This window comes from Salmo salar, chromosome 18 (genome assembly GCF_965601325.2).
Source record: "Salmo salar chromosome 18, fSalSal1, whole genome shotgun sequence".
Lineage (NCBI taxonomy): Eukaryota > Metazoa > Chordata > Actinopteri > Salmoniformes > Salmonidae > Salmo > Salmo salar.
In genome coordinates, this window is record NC_138308.1 from 13,279,999 (window position 1) to 13,296,943 (window position 16,945).

The 16,945-nt window shown below is 43.1% G+C and overlaps 1 protein-coding gene across 1 annotated transcript in view; it reads right to left on the reverse strand.

Annotated features, from left to right (window-relative positions):
- Positions 1-80: 80 nt before the first annotated feature.
- The window catches only part of prkn (parkin RBR E3 ubiquitin protein ligase), a 91,310-nt gene continuing 74,445 nt past the window's right edge, over positions 81-16,945 (reverse strand). Inside the window, exons 8-12 of the mRNA XM_014154109.3 lie at positions 8,557-8,618; positions 7,182-7,331; positions 2,748-2,834; positions 2,294-2,411; positions 81-479 (exon numbers count right to left, since the gene is read on the reverse strand). Coding sequence (XP_014009584.2) covers positions 370-479; positions 2,294-2,411; positions 2,748-2,834; positions 7,182-7,331; positions 8,557-8,618 — 527 coding nt within the window. The 3' untranslated portion in view covers positions 81-369. The remainder of the gene's footprint in view (positions 480-2,293; positions 2,412-2,747; positions 2,835-7,181; positions 7,332-8,556; positions 8,619-16,945) is intronic.

Sequence of the window (16,945 nt, forward strand, 5' to 3'; positions counted from 1 at the left end):
TCCTGTGATGACTCGTATGTCAAATGTACGCACACATGACTCGTAAGTCAGCTAAACGGGATATATTATATAAACACAGACAACATTGTATTCTTTATAACAAGGTTGTGATGTACAATGGACACAGAGACAGCCTTTGACACAAGAAGGAAAAAAATGCTGTGTAAATCCACTATATTGTCCAGTTAAAGCCGGACAACCATTGTGCATTAATCTAATGTGACTGAAGGCAAATGAGGTCACTGCTTAAGAGATTGTGATAGGTCAGGGCACAGCTTTATTGAGTCTTTTAAACACATGATAGATTTTGTGTTCCAGTCCTAGGTACGTATTCCTGAGTGGCGGCAGGGCCTTTCTGAGGTCTCAGAGTCAGCCAAACCAGTGGTTGCCCATACACTCCCTGTTCCACTCCACACGACAAATCCAGCACCACTCAAACTTACACTGGGCACGGGGACACACCATGTGCATACAGCCACCTGGGAACACAGTATAAAAACACACAACTTTACAGACAGGCAAAAAGAAGAAGAGAAGACTAAGCTTGGGAAGAGGACAATGTATGAAAGGATGGCATTTGAAATCTATTATACAGTATTGTTCCCACTGCAGAGGGTGGTGTTAAGGGGTTGGAGAAATAAAGGGCATATGGAAAACAACGTAGATATAGAACACATACAGTACCAGTCAAAAGTTTTAGAACACCTTCTCATTCAAGGGGTTTTCTTTATTTTTACATTTTCTTTTTCATTGTAGAAAAGTTAAGACATCAAAACTATGAAATAACACATATGGAATCATATAGTAACCAAAAAGGTGTTACACAAATATATTTTATATTTGAGATTCTTCAAATAGCCACCCATTGCCTTGACGACAGCTTTGCACACTCTTGGCATTCTCTCAACCAGCTTCACCTGGAATGCTTTTCCAACAGTCTTGAAGGTGTTCCCAGATATGCTGAGCACTCGTTGGCTGCTTTTCCTTCACTCTGCGGTCCGACTCATCCAAAACCATCTCAATTTGGTTGAGGTCGGGGGATTGTGGAAGTCAGGTCGTCTGATGCAGCACTCCATCATTCTCCTATTTGGTCAAATAGCCCTTACACAGCCTGGAGGTGTGTTGGGTCATTGTCATGTTGAAAAACAAATGATAGTCCCACTAAGCACAAACCAGATGGGATGGCGTATCTCTACAGAATGCTGTGGTAGCCATGCTGGTTAAGTGTGCCTTTAATTCTAAATAAATCACAGACAGTGTCACCAGCAAAGCACCCCCACACCATTACACCTCCTCCTCCATGCTCTACGGTGGGAAATACACATGCGGAGATCATCCGTTCATCCACACCTCGTCTCACAAAGACATGGCGGTTGGAACCAAAAATCTCAATTTGGACTCCAGACCAAAGGACAAATTTCCACCGGTCTAATGTCCATTGCTCATGTTTCTTGGCCCAAGCAAGTCTCATCTTCTTATTGGTGTCCTTTAGTAGTGGTTTCTTTGCAGAAGTTTGATTATGAAGGCCTGATTCACCCAGTCTCCTCTGAACAGTTGATGTTGAGATGTGTCTCTTACTTGAACTCTGAAGCATTTATTTGAGCTGCAATTTCGGAGTCTCGTAACTCTGATGAACTTATCCTGTGCAGCAGAGGTAACTCTGTGTCTTCTATTCCTGTGGCGGTCCTCATGAGAGCCAGTTTCATCATAGCGCTTGATGGTTTTTGCGACTGCACTTGAAGAAACTTCTTAAAATGTTCCGGATTGACTGACCATCATGACTTAAAGTATGATGGACTGTTTGCTTATTTGAGCTGTTCTTGCCATGATATGGACTTGGTCTTTTACCAAATAGGGCTATCTTCTGTACCCCCCCCCCCCCTTGTCACAACACAACTGATTGGCTCAAACGCATTAAGAAGGAAAGAAATTCCACAATTTAGCTTTTAAGAATGCACACCTGTTAATTTAAATGAATTCCAGGTGACTACCTCATGAAGCTGGTTGAGAGAATGCCAATCATGTGCAAAGCTGGTTATTTGAAGAATCTCAAATATAAAATATATTTTGATTTGTTTAACACTTTTTTGGTTACTACATGATTCCATATGTGTTGTTTCATCATGTTGATGTCTTCACTATTATTCTACAATGTAGAAAATAGTAAAAATAAAGAAAAACCCTTGAATGAGTAGGTGTTCTAAAACTTTTGACCGGTAGTGTATGTATATATTGGAATAAGGATCAGAGAATGGATGGAGTGAGATGGAGGGATGGAGAAACAGTGCCTTACCACTCTTCTCCACTGGGACCTTGCAATGTGGACATGGACGGGTGGTCTCGTCTATAGTCTCCTGCGAGGCCTGCTCCCACCGAGCCTGAAGAGCTGCCTCCTCGTTCACTACATAACCCTGGGGCGGGAGGTCAAGGGAGAGAGTAAAGAGAGACCAGACCAGGGGTGAGAGACTGGGGGTTTATTTCTTGAGTGGATACAGTGAATGTTGTGCTTAAATTTGGTTGATTTAGGAATGCCATGTTGTGGCATGTTTTAAAACTCAAGTCATACATAAAACATATAATATCTCTAAATTAATCTTTACTCACAACTCTGAATTATGAACTGTTACAAGCCATTACAAGTACGTTTCAGTGTTCCCTCTTTAGATACTAATGCTGGTCATGTGGACTGTAGGAGGCAGCAGAGACAGTGTAACAGGGGGCAGCACACAGCTGATTGGCTCAGTTACCTGCAGGGCTCCTCCTGAGACAGGTGATGACCTCACATGACATTCGCCCTCATGGAACCCTTCCTTACAGTCACGGCAGAACACAAACTGCAAGAAGACACACAAAATGTTGCCTTAATAATATGATCCATTTAGTCACGCTGAAAACCTGAACTGGGGTGCTTCTTAATACTCTATAGTGGCTCCCTTTCCTTTCAGTGGACGCCAGCCATGAGTTTGCTTTCATCGGTATAGTTCCATCACAACACCGCAGATGAAGGAAAGGAGACGTGGAGATGAAGCCATTTTTTCTTTACTATTAAGACGCACCCCTGGTTTCAAGGCATTTAATGACTGGCTGCATCTTCTCCCACAGGTTGTATACAAGTTCCTAAGATAGACACCGGGTGGCGCCATCTCTATACGCTCCCCCACTAGGAGCCACCAAGCCTGCATGTGGAAGTAGGGAGCTGATATACACCGAATCCTTCCACAACAGGGATTAACTAGGAATCTAGAAGATGCTTTTGTATTTTTAGCTCGACTCCATCTTTTGAAGCGCAACAGTGATTTTGCACTTCATCAAAGGGGCTGGAGTTTTGAAGGAGAGGGGGCTTGTCGCTCTTTCTTTCTTTTATTATCTGCGGTTTTTAAGTGTGACTGATAGCAGCTCTCCTCTCAGGTCTGGGAGACAGACGCCTCTTTGTTTCCAAACTCCTGCATGGCGCCGCCTGTGATGAGACGAGGGGAGAAGAGGAGCGCTTCTGACAGGCGCTTTCTTCCTCCCCCTCCCTCGCTCTTTCCCACTCTTCCCTCAGATGAGCCTCCATCATCATCTTCGGCAGAAAACTCTGAACAGTCGCTTCATCAAACGCCCGTGGCGTATGCACCAAAGCTTGTCTGAGACACGAGGTGATGAGAAGTGAGGAGTCTCAGGACTCGTCACTACACTACACTGTAGCAAGGTGACCTGATTGTCTGTGAAGTCATTTTGAATGGTTTTCTGCAACATTCAACAGTAACTTGTCTTAAGTCTCACTTCATATCACATGTTATAACAAACTCAAATTATAACTATATGACAGCAATAGCCTATGACAAGGGGTCTCTTTTCCACCTGATCAGGTCTCTTGGTCTGGAGAAAATCCTCACCTCTAAGTTTAAGTCATTTGTCTAGCCGAGTTGGGCTGGGGGCCGGGTGGGGCTAAGGTTTGCGGCTGGGTTGTGGGTTGGCCAGTGGGTGGGTTGCGTGGCTGGTACAGAGACAGAGCTGCCCAGTGGAGTGTGGAAGAGTCATGAGGGGTTGCAGCAGGGTTCCGGTGGCTGACAAACCCATTTCCCCTCGCCTCCCTTCACTGAGCAACACAACGGATCACAGCACCCCAGACAGCACCCTCAGAGGGTAAACATACACACATGCACTGACACAAACACACTCACAAAAACTGACATAGCCTTTGTAAGTCAACTGAATGAAACATTAAGTGATGTGCAGCTCTGTGCTGTTGCTCAGTAGTGGGTGGATATCATATTGTAATGTAGATTCAGCACACTGCAGTGTCTGTCTCAGTACAGAATCATATGGCACATGTGAAGTTTTGAACTGAGGGTGACAGCAGCACTGGGAACTCTTCTAAATGAGAGTTTTCTAGTGAAGCTCTAAGAAGAGCTCTGTGAGAGAGCTTACTGATGAAGTGGCAAAGTTGTCCCCTTCTGCCCTCCCTGACACCCTTCCTTTCTCTCAATCTCTCGCTTCATCTCGCTCTCTCATATAAAGTGCATTCAGAAAGTATTCACACCCCTTGACATTTTCTACATTTTGTTGTGTTACAGCCTGAATTTCAAATAATTTAGATGTTTTTGTCACTGGTCACACAATACCCTATAATGTCAAAGTGGAATGATATTTGACATTTTTACAAATGAATGAAAAATAAAAACCTGAAATGTCTTGAGTTAATAAGTATTAAACCCCTTTGTTATGGCAAGCCTAAATAAGTTCAGGAGTAAAACGTTGCTTAACAAGTGACATAATAAGTTGCATGAACTCACTCTGTGTACAATAATGGCGTTTAAGATGATTTTTGTACCCCACACATACAATTATATTTAAGGTCTAGCAGTGCATTTTAAATACAGATTTAACCACAAAGACCAGGGAGGTTTTCCAATGCCTCACAAAGAAGGGCTCCAAACAGACATTGAATATCCCTCTGAGCATGGATGGTGTATCAATACACCCAGTCACTACAAAGATACAGGCGTCCAGAGTCCTTCCTAACTCAGTTGCCGGAGAGGAAGGAAACCACTCAGGGATTTCACCACGAGGCCAATGGTGACTTTAGAACAGTTACAGAGTTTAATGGCAGTGAGGAGAAAACTGAGGATGGATCAACATGTTAGTTACTCCACAAGAAGGAAGCCTGTACAGAATTAAAATATTCCAAAACATGCATCTTATTTTCAACAAGGCACTAAAGTAATACTGCAAAAAATGTGGCAAAGCAATTCACTTTTTGTCCTGAATACAAAGTGTTATGTTTGAGGCAAATCCAATACAACATATTACTGAATACCACACTACCTATTTTCAAGCATAGGGGTGGCTGCATCATGTTATTGGTATGCTTGTAATAATTTAAGGACTGGGGAGTGTTTCAGGATAAAAAATAAAGGGAATGGAGTTAAGCACAGGCAAAATCCTAGAGGAAAACCTGGTTCAGTCTGCTTTCCACCAGACACTGGGAGATTAATTCACCTTTCAGCAGGACAATAACTTAAAACACAAGCCCAAATCTACATTGGAGTTGCTCACCAAGAAGACAGCGAAAGTTCCTGAGTGGCAGAGTTACTGTTTTGACTTAAATCTGCTTAAAAATGTATGGCAAGACCTTAAAATGGTTGTCCAGCTTTGATTAAACAACCAATTTGACAGTGCTTGAATCATTTAAAAAAGAATAACGGGCAAATGTTTCACAATCCAGGTGTGGAAAACTAAGACTCAGAGACCCAGAAAGACTCACATCTGTAATCGCTGCTAAAGTTGATTCTAACATGAATTGATTCAGGGGGTTGAATACTTACCTAATCAAGATATATTAGTGTTTAATTTTTTACATTTCATACAAATGTTAGATTTTTTCTTCCATTATAATATTTTGTGTAGATCGTTGACAGAAAAATGACAATTACATCCATTTTTAAACCACTTTGTAACACAACAAAATGTGGAAAAGGTCCAGGGGTATGAATACTTTCTGAAGGCACTGTCAGAAGAAAGAGTCTCTGACTCTCACATCACTCAAGACACAAAACAAAGATACTCTCTTGCTGTACATCTGCTAACTAAAAATCACACAGACACACACATTGGAGTACCAAAGACAGAGGAATATTTCACCATCCTCTGTTTAACACAGACAGACACACACTATACGAACACCCACACACACCCTGTAGTTCTCCCTATCCAACTCTACAGCCCTCCTCCCATGTCTGCGTTCGGATTCAGTGCCAGGGCTCATTTAACCTCGTCCCCAGGCTAATTACAACCGAGAGCCGGCTGGTGGACGAGACTAGGACCTGCATGGTCCACAGAGATAAAATGTCTTAATGCATGTTTACAGGTCTCCTCTGCTGACCAATGTCTATTGTACCCTGCGGCTGCAGCCGGGTCCGCCAGGGCCCATCTGAGCTGTACGTCGTACCGGAGCTGCAGCAAGGGGCTCCTAAAGCCAGCTCACAAACACTAGCAGGGAGGACATGAAAAAGACAGGGAGGCGGGCAATATTGATTTCTGTATGTGGAGTCTTTAAGAGAAGCCAGCTCACCAGTATCCTAAGGCCTTGAGCACCCCCCCCACCCCAATGAGAACTGCATCTGGGGGAGTGTTAAAGTGATAGGACCCTTGTCTTAAAGTAGCAGCCTGACACTTATAAAGGCTTTATCTGCTTCCCACAGACCTCTGGGTGGACTGGAACGAATGTGCACACACACCACCACCACCCTCTCAATGTCACCTGGGATCTTATGGCTACACACACATACTTGCATGTATTCTCTCGCTCTCTCTCGCTCTCTCATTATTTCGCTCTCTCTCTCGATATTTCTTTCTCTCTCTCTCGCTATTTCTTCCCCTCTCTCTTTCTCGCTATTTCTTCTTCTCTCTCGCTATTTCTTCCTCTCTAAGCCAGGCTGCTGTTAGTGGAGACAGATAGATGGAGAGATTGAGATAGAGAGCGAGATACTGTAGGTGACAGACGACACCCTGTAGCGAGCCCAATTCTGCTCCCCTGTGATGAAGATGGCGGTGTTTGCAAACATGCAATCATTCAGAACTAATGTACACTTTCTCCTAATCTTTAAAATCGGGTGGCTAATTAGAGAGCGGCATGTAAATGGTTTTACGATGACATCTTTTCACGTGTCGTGTGCTTGCGCGTATGCATGTCTCACCCCGCATCCCAAACCGTTGCTGAGCAGACATTGGATCATCCTCTTGTCCTCCTCAGGCAGCAGGCCTGCGCCACATCCAGGGGCTGGACACAACACCCCTCCCATCTGGAGGAGACACTCCTCGGCTGCATACTGCTGGTACCGCTCGTACTGATATACACACACACACACAGAGAGATTCATTCATTCCATTATCCATTTTTTGATGGATATGAAGTATATGAATTTCCGCTTTGACAATATGGTACTTCATGTCTTTAAGCATCATTTTATTGAAATGTATTGAGAGAGAGAGAGAGAGAGAGAGAGAGAGAGAAAAAGGCAGAGCAAAAGAGATGTGCACTCATGCATATGCACACACACACACACACACACACACACACACACACACACACACACACACACACACACACACACAGCATTATGACCAGACACATAGTCATGCTAATTGTGTCTCTGTGACAAAGGCTAATTGATGCATGCCTCAATCATACATCTGCATAAAGGCCCAGCTCAGAAGGGGCTTTTAACCATTCGGTTCACATCACTTATGCTTTCAGAATGGCACGTTTCACTGCGCAATGGAACCACAGGGCAAGCTTAGAGTTGGCTAAGCATTCATACTCAGAATTCAAAGCCCCACCAATAACTCACTCATGCAATGGGAGCATTGTTTCATCACTTCATTATGTTTATTATTGCAAATGTGCTAATCTTATGTCGGAGTAAATTGAAATAATGTTGAAGAGAGTATGTTTGCCTGAAGAGTCTCAGGAGTGAACAATGGGGTATGGGGTCCTTATTGTTTATCATTTTCCTTATTAGTAAGCTACTTCAAAATGACACTATTTTACAGTGGAAGTATAGAAGTGTTGAAGATAAGGAGGAGTATAGGGCCCTCAAATTCAAAGCCAGTTCCACTGCTTTCCACTACCTTGTAGGGTAAGATTTTAATACCCCTGGCAGAGGGGGTGAATGAAGAGTATTGAGTGGTAGAGTAGAGAATCAGACACTCCATCTTAAAACTAACTCTTCCTGGCTGAGGTGCTGCGAGATGGACGGAGAGAGAGAGAGAGAGAGATGTTGTTCATTTGGGACGGATGTCAGGCTAGTTGAAGGGCGGGCTGGTAGCTCAGTTTGTAGAGCATGGAGCTTGCAACACCAGGATAGTGGCATACACTGTATTATAGCAGCAGATGAGACAATTAAAGCCCTGTTAGATGTGACAGAGAGACCAGGAGCATGTTTCCCATGTGACCCGAGTGAGACAGGAGGGCTGAGGTTGAGGCTGGGTGGAGATGCTAGTTTCCCTCTAGATAGGATAGACAGGAGTTTGGCTGGGGTTGTTTGTTTGGGTACACTGTTCAGGACTCACCTGTTCATCACCTAGGGCCCGGAAGTGATGCAACTCCGTTATGAGAGAGTCTGGGCAGCCAGCTAGAGATAGAAAAAGAGGGAGAAAATAGAGGTGGAGAAAATTGGTAAGGAGAGGGAAAGAAAAAGAGGAGAGGGAAAGAGAGAGATTGATCATCGTCAACGAGCGAAATGAACACGGCCATTTGTGCACAACACGCAAACACCCACACACTCATTGGAAAAAGACGCACTGTTATATACTCCTCATCCAGCACAGGTCAACCGCGAGAGACAAGGCCCCTCATCCCAGCCCAGAAGTTCCCATGAGGAGCAGAGTAGTAGAACATCAATGGGGATGTTGTGTCATAACGGTCCTCCGTCTAGCTGACAGGATCACCTCAAAACAGAGAGCCGAGGCTCACCTTTAAATCTACATAGGATAATCCCACGAGGCAAACGGCCCAACGCATGTGTGTGTGTTTGCTTGTGTGCGTGACACATCAGACGTGTGGGGTCTTTTTGGTCATCATTTAAGGTTAGAATTAGACATAAGGTTAGCAGTGTGGTTAAGGTTAGGGTTAAGGTTAGGTTTAAAAGCAGATTTTAAGAAGGGAAATTGCAGAAATAGGCAGGGTTTAGCCATAGTTCTGACTTTTTGGCTGTGGTAACTAGTGACAACCCTAGGTCAGCCGCCAACTCTCCGCCCTGTGTTGTCTCTGTGCCAGACTCCTGCCCAGAGGATGGAAGATGGATGGCGTCCCTCTCCCTCTATATCCCCTGATGATAGCAGTGGCCTCTCTCTGTGATGTATCTGCGCACTCACACCACTGTCAGCGAAATACTGCTGCCTATTTATGGCTGAGGCCAGTCCAAGCTGTGTGGTGGTCTCAACCCCAGGCTAGGCCAAGCAAGTTTCTCAGCCAAAGCTGGGCATTGCAGCTGATGGACTGTGACACAGAGTGAGTCTGAATCTGCTACGTGTGTGTGTGTGTGTGTGTGTGTGTGTGTGTGTGTGTGTGTAGCTGTGATTTTCACTCCATTCCCTCAATGTTGATTCCCTTCAGTACAGTGAAGTGACTGCATTCCGGACCTCTGGAGTGACCATCAGTGCTGCAGGAAAATTCCCATTTTACAAGGAGGTGATTCTCTGAGGATGAGTGATCAGCTCAATCTCATCTCTGGGGTCAGATGTGTTTTAGTGGTATGGTTATTGAGATGAATTCATGTATTTCCCTTTCCTGTCAAAGGCATACAAAATCCCCAAGCCAACGACCCCATAGGTGGACAAGAAATCAAGACAAGCCCCTTGGCAAACAAGCGGCTCGTATAACACTAACTCTAAAAAGACTTGAACTTAACCTAGCCCAGGTCTGGGGACCCTAAGGACAGAGTAAGTACTAGGTCCATAGGAAACCTGTGTCCAACCTCCAACTGTCCACGTTTCTTTGTATAGAGCCTGTCTGTGAGTAGCAGAACAAGTCAGACAATCTCCTGCATAGACACCGTTAGCTGTAGCTTGAGCCCTGTAGGCTCCAGCATGCTAATGTCGCTAATCTCTCCTGGGGTCTCCTACGCCACAGCGCCGCCGCCACAGTCTCACTGTTCTTATGCAAATCCCTCCGACAAACGCTAATCACGCAGCCCGAGCTGGGAGGGACGTTCCGATGGGGAGAATGTGAAAAAGAAGAAGACAGAAAAAACACAAGACACTGACTTTTGTCTGAACATAATTAAAGATACAGACAGCCGGCGATAGGGACAGAGTGACATGACGTTGCCATGGTGATGTGGTGACAGAGGAGCAGCCCTTGCAGATAGAAAGCGAGTGACAGAGAGAGGCCGAGTGACAGAGATTGACAGACAAAGTCAGACAGACACAGATAATAAAGGGAACAGAGGAACAGCCATGAGAGAGAGAGAGAGAGAGAGAGAGAGAGAGAGAGAGAGAGAAATGGAAAGAGGAAGTGTGGGGGATAGACAGATAGGGAGGGATTCTCTAAGTAACGTCTCTCAGAACAGAAGACATACGAGTAACTAAAGTTTGAGGTCACAGGTCAAACAAAGGATTCTACACCCGGGGTACGTTCAGTACGACAGAACGGTGTTAAACGTTTAATTCAAAGGAAATTGTACTGTACAACCATTTCAAGTACGGCATGATTATGGTGGCGCAGAGGACCATCGTGTATGGTGTGCTGCATGAGTTTTGCAATTTAAAAATGGTCAAACTCAAATTGATCAGGCCACACCACACCCATCAAACGGGAGCAGATGTATTTCATAATAAGAATGCTGCGCACCGTTTTGGGGAATTGTGTCGTTTAGTACAAACAGTCACACAAACGTAGTAAACGTTGAACCGAACTGAACGCACCCCCGGATTAATGTTGTGCCATTTCCCATCACTCTGCTGCTCATCCGAAAGGACAACCAGTTAAAAAGGAGTTCAACTTCTCTCAGTGTCAAATCAATTCACTCAGTTCTTCCTTAATGACTGTTATTTAGCCGCCGTGCTTGATAGTTTATTGATCCCTTCATAACAGTGAGTAAAATTGCCTTAAGACAACCGTTTTAAACTTGCGCGACTGAAGGGGAAAGACGGGAGTCTGAGGATGTGGAGGGGCTGGAATGGTCGGTTATCATCTGTACATGATGATGGTGTACCATCTCTAGCAGTAAAGCAGAAAGCTTCAAAAGTATTGGGACAGTGACAATTTTTGTTTTATTTTGGCTCTGCACTCCAACACTTTGGATTTGAAATGATACAATGACTATGAAGTTAAAGTGCAGACCGTCAGCTTTAATTTGAGGGTATTTCAATCCATATTGGGTGAACCGTTTAGAAATTACAGTACTTTAGTAAATAGTCCCCACATTTTAGAGGACCAAAAGCATTGAGACACTTATGTGTATTAAAGTAGTCAAAAGTGTAGTATTCGGTCAAATATTCCTAGCACCCAATGATTACATCACCTTTTTGACTCCACAGACTTGTTGGATGCATTTGCTGTTTGTTTTGGTTGTGTTTCAGATTATTTTCTGCCCAACAGAAATGAATGGTAAATAATGTATTGAGTCACTTTTATTGTAAATAAGAATGTTTCTAAACACTTCTACATTAATGTGGATGCTACCCGAATCATGAATAATGATGAGTGAGAATGTTAGACGCATAAATACACTATAAATATACAAAAGTATGTGGACACCCCTTCAAATTTGTAGATTCGGCTATTTCACCCACACCCTTTGCCGACAGGTGTATAAAATTGAGCACACAGCCATGCAATCGCCATAGATAAACATTGGCAGTAGAATGGCCTTACTGAAGAGCTCAGTGACTTTCAACATGGCACCGTCATAGGATGCCACCTTTCCAAGAAGTCAGTTGGTCAAATTTCTACCCTGTAAGTGCTGTTATTGTGAAGTAGAAATGTCTAGGGACAACAACGGCTCAGCCGCGAAGTGGTAGGCTACACAAAAACACAGAACGGGACCACCGACTGCTGAAGCGATAGTCTGTCCTCGGTTGCAACACTCACTACCAAGTTCCAAACTGCCTCTGAAAGCAACGTCAGCACAATAACTGTTAGTCAGGAGCTTCATGAAATGGGTTTCCATGGCCGAGCAGCTGTACACAAGCCTAAGATCACTATGTGCAATGCCAAACGTTGGCTGGAGTGGTGTAACGCTCGCTGCCACTGGACTCTGGAGCAGTGGAAACTTTGGAGTGATGAATCACGCTTCACCATCTGGCAGTCCAACTGATGAATCTGGGTTTGGCAGATGCCAGTAGAACACTGTCTGCCCCAATGCATAGTGCCAACTGTAAAGTTTGGTGGAGGAGGAATAAGGATCTGGGTCTGTTTTTCATAGGTCGGGCTAGGCCCCTTAGTTCCAGTGAAGGGAAATCTTAATGCTACAGCAAACAATGACATTCTAGACTTTGTGGCAACAGTTTGGGGAAGGCCCTTTCCTGTTTCAGCATGACAATATCCCCCTGTACAAAGCAGGGTCCATACAGAAATGGTTTGTTGAGATCGGTGTGAAAGAACTTGACTGGCCTGCACAGAGCCCTGACCTCAACCCCATTGAACACCTTTGGGATGAATTGGAATGCTGACTGCGAGCCAGGCCTAATCACCCAACATCAGTGCCCAACCTCACTAATGCTCGTGGCTGAATGGAAGTCCCCGCAGCAATTCTCCAAAATCTGATTGGGTACATTGCCCTGTGTAGGGGGACGTTAAATGGGTGTCCTGACTCTGTGGTACTAAAAAGATCCCATGGCATTATAAGAGCAGGGGGTGTCATCTCCCAGTGTCTGGTGGAAAGCAGACAACCAGGTTTTCCTCTAGGATGTTGCCTGTGCTTAGCTCCATTCCCTTTATCTTTATCCTGAAAAACTCCCCAGTCCTTAATGATTACAAGCATACCCATAAAATGATGCAGCCACCACTATGCTTGAAAAGCATGAAAATATGGAGAGTGGTACTCAGTAACGTGTTGAATTGGATTTGTCAAAAACATACTGTTACACATATTCAGGACAAAAAGCTAATTGCTTTGCCACATTTTTTTCAGTATTATTTTAGTGCCTTGTTGCAAAGGATGCATATTCTGTACAGGCTTCCTTCTGTTCATGCTGTCAATTATGTTAGTACTGTGGAGTAACTACAATGTTGTTGATCCATCCTCAGTTTTCTTCTATCACAGCCATTAAACTCTGTAACTGTTCTAAAGTCACCATTGGCCTCATGGTGAAATCTCTGGGCAGATTCCTTCCTCTCCAGAAACCTCTCTAGCAACTGAGGATGCCTGAATCTTTGTCGTGACTAGGTGCATTGATACACTATCCTAAGTGTAATGAATAACTTCACCATGCTCAAAGGGATACTGTTTTCACCCATCTACCAATATCTGCCTTTCTTTGCAAGGCATTGGCAAACCTCCCTGGTCTTTGTGGTTGAAATTCACTGCTTGACTGAGGGACCTTACAGATAATTGCATGTGTGGGGTACAGAGATGAGGTAGTCATTCAAAATTCATGTTAAACACTTATGCACACAGAGTGAATCCATGCAAACTTATGTGATTTGTTAAACACATTTTTACTGCTGAACTTATTTAGGCATGTCATAACAAAGGGGTTGAATACTTATTGACTCAAGACAATTCAGCTTAAAAACAATACATAATTCCATTTTGACATTATGGGGTATTGTGAGTAGGCCAGTGACCCCAAAAAATCTAAATTTAGTCAATTTTAAATTCAGGCTGTAACACAACAAAATGTAGAAGAAGTCAAGGGGTGTGAATACCCTCTGAAGGCACTGTAACTGTACTGATACAATGGAGAGTATGTGAGCGGAACTGGAGCGGAGCGATCCCAATTTGACTGGAACACAGAGCGAGATTCCCCGAAGGATGGAGCGTCCGACTTCTCACCCGCTCCAATTTTGCTCCAGTAGCGCTCACTTCACGAGCTCAGGGCAAGCCCGGGTCAGCATACATTTGTAGTCTACTTGTTTGCTACTATAGCCCCTTGCTTTTACTACAGTCACAGAGTTCTCCAAATATTTTCAGAAAGAAACTGATAAAACACACTAAATCAAGGTGACTTACAAAGATGAGGACCAAGAGCAAGAGCGCTAGTGTGGTGATGTAATGTCCACAACTAAAGAATCATTGTGGAATCTGAAAAGACACATATCCCTAAAGCCTGATGGTGTACTTACTATGTGCACATGCTAAAAGAAAGGAAAGAGGTGGGTAGATAACCAAGTGTGTCTTTGTAGCAAAGAATTTATAAACTAAAAATCATATCTCTTAAACGTTTCGTTCATTTCTGTTTTATTATCTATACAATAGGCCATACTTGATTTTGTCCCAATAGGCCTGGCATATTCCCACGTTCAAGGAGCTTTCTTTTTTGCCTAAAAACCTTTAGGCCTACATGTATGTATGTATGTATGTATGTATAAAAAATACAAAAGAAACTCTGCATCTCTGCCCAGCCTGGTAAGAGTGGCAAAAAGGGTGTTTATCATCCCCAGTGGCTCTGCAAGTGACGAGAGGATATTCTCAGCTGCAGGCCGGCTCTCCAGGCATCATCGCATGAGCCTGAAGCCACACACTGGCCAAACAGTGTGAATGAATTCAAAGGCACTAAGTCATTTTTTGTTTACTTTGCATTTAATCCCAAGTAAGTCACAGCCTATATGTGCTATTTATAGACAATATCTATTTATATACAACAAAATGTTGTTTAAATGCTGAGCGCTTTATGTCCTTACCAGCCCATTGTGTCACACTCTCAAATGCTTCACAATGTATTTCTTTGTAGGCTATAGCCTTGAAATAATATAGCCTAAATTGTTCATTTTTGTTCCTTCTTAGGCTCCCGGTCTGGCTCCTGACTTATTTAGAGTGTTATATGCTGTTTAATATGACATGTATCCTATCTGAAATGATGTGTGCTTCTTACATTTACATTTTCATGTTTATTCAAATACTTTTAATTCAAATCCATATGGTTTACTTCAAAACCAAATGGTAGGTCCAGGTAGTCACAAAAAATTAAATTGTGATTTTAATGAACAGAGCAAATTTGGAGTGGCAGTTTTTTTGTTCCTGTGAGCGTGGAGCGTTTTTTAGCGGAGCGGTTGGAAGAAAGGACATGGAGCGCCGAAGCGGTGGGCAAACACAGGTCCTTGAGCAAGGAGGGGGATTTCCAACAGCGCAACTCATCTCACATGCTCTGATGCAGCGCAATTCTGTTTTTTTGTGAATATAAGTCTATTGATCTGGCATCAGTTAATCACTCTAACATCAGCAGAGGGTAGTACCAATCCATTTCTATAGCGACATCTAGTACAGCACAGGTGTCTTGCTATTTACTATGCACGGGCCGATGCCGACGTCTTTTGGGCTGTCTTAAAGAAATATATATATCTTTGGTGCAGTCCAGACCGGCCTTGATGTTGAGTTTTGGTCCGGTCCGCACCAAATCTGAACCAATCATGCATGCCTATGTTTGGTTCAGATTTGGTATGGTCCCGACCGGCCTTGATTTCAACATCCACAAACATCTGGACCGGCCTTGATTTCAACGTCCACAAACATCTGGACCGGCCTTGATTTGACCCAAACATAGACATCTAGTATTCTTTCAGATTTGGTCCAGTTTGGAGACAGCAAAGCACACCACAGTACAGTTCAGCACAGCAGAGTACAGTACATTACAGTAAAGAATAGTCTATAATACAGTACAGTTCAGTACAGCACAGTAGATTACAGTATAATGTACTGTTTAGTAGAGACGGGCAATATGGAAAAGAAAGTGCACATTGCGATATATTTTTTGCTATAAATATTAATCTGTGATAAATCATTTTGGGGGGGAGGCAATAAAGCTGGCGATATGGAAAAAATAAAGTAATATCGTGATAAATGTAATACTACAATATGGACACACCTACTAATTCAAGGGTTTTTCTTTATTTTTTACATTGTAGAATAATAGTGAAGACATCAAAACTATGAAATAACACATGAATCATGTAAACCAAAAAAAAGTGTTAACAAATCAAAATATATTTTAGATTTGATATTCTTCAAAGTAGACACCCTTTTCCTTGATGACAGCTTTACACACTCGTGGCATTCTCTCATTTAGCTTCATGAGGTAAAATAGCCCTTACACAGCCTGGAGGTGTGTTTTGGGGCATTGTCCCACTAATGATAGTCCCACTAAGCGCATTGCTGCAGAATGCTGTGGTAGCCACGCTGGTTAAGTGTGCCATTGTAGAAAATAGTAAAGGCAAAGAAAAACCCTGGAATGATTTTTTTCCAGTGCCAAGTAAACACAACTGAGATGGTAGCCTGTGATAAAAAATTAAGCTATTTCATCTAACATATCCAGAAAATGCATGACCGATATTTTGATGTGCAACCTGTCAAAATGCACATTTTTGTGCATATTGGCTATATTATTTGCATCCTGAGGAAGTAGGATCTCAAAACACTGAGCTGGATTGCTAACTCTAAATATTATATTATTTCTATATAGCTATGTTGGCTAAAACGATTAATCTATCAGAAAATAGGCTAATGTTCTACAAAAATCTTCCAACGCTAGGCCAGTTCAAAATCAAATAAAAAAAGTGTATTGGTCGCATACACAGTTTAGCGGATGTTATAGCGGGTGCAGCGAAATGATTACGCTACTTGTCCTAGCAATGCAGTGTCCTAGCAATGCAGTCAAACAAGTAGACAAAAAGTACACAAATCCAATTAACAACCCAAATAGCACTGTAACAGTAATCAAAATGTAATCTATAGGTATGTACTCCAGAATTATTTACACAAGATATACTAAGAATGATATGTACAGCAGTAGATGAAGC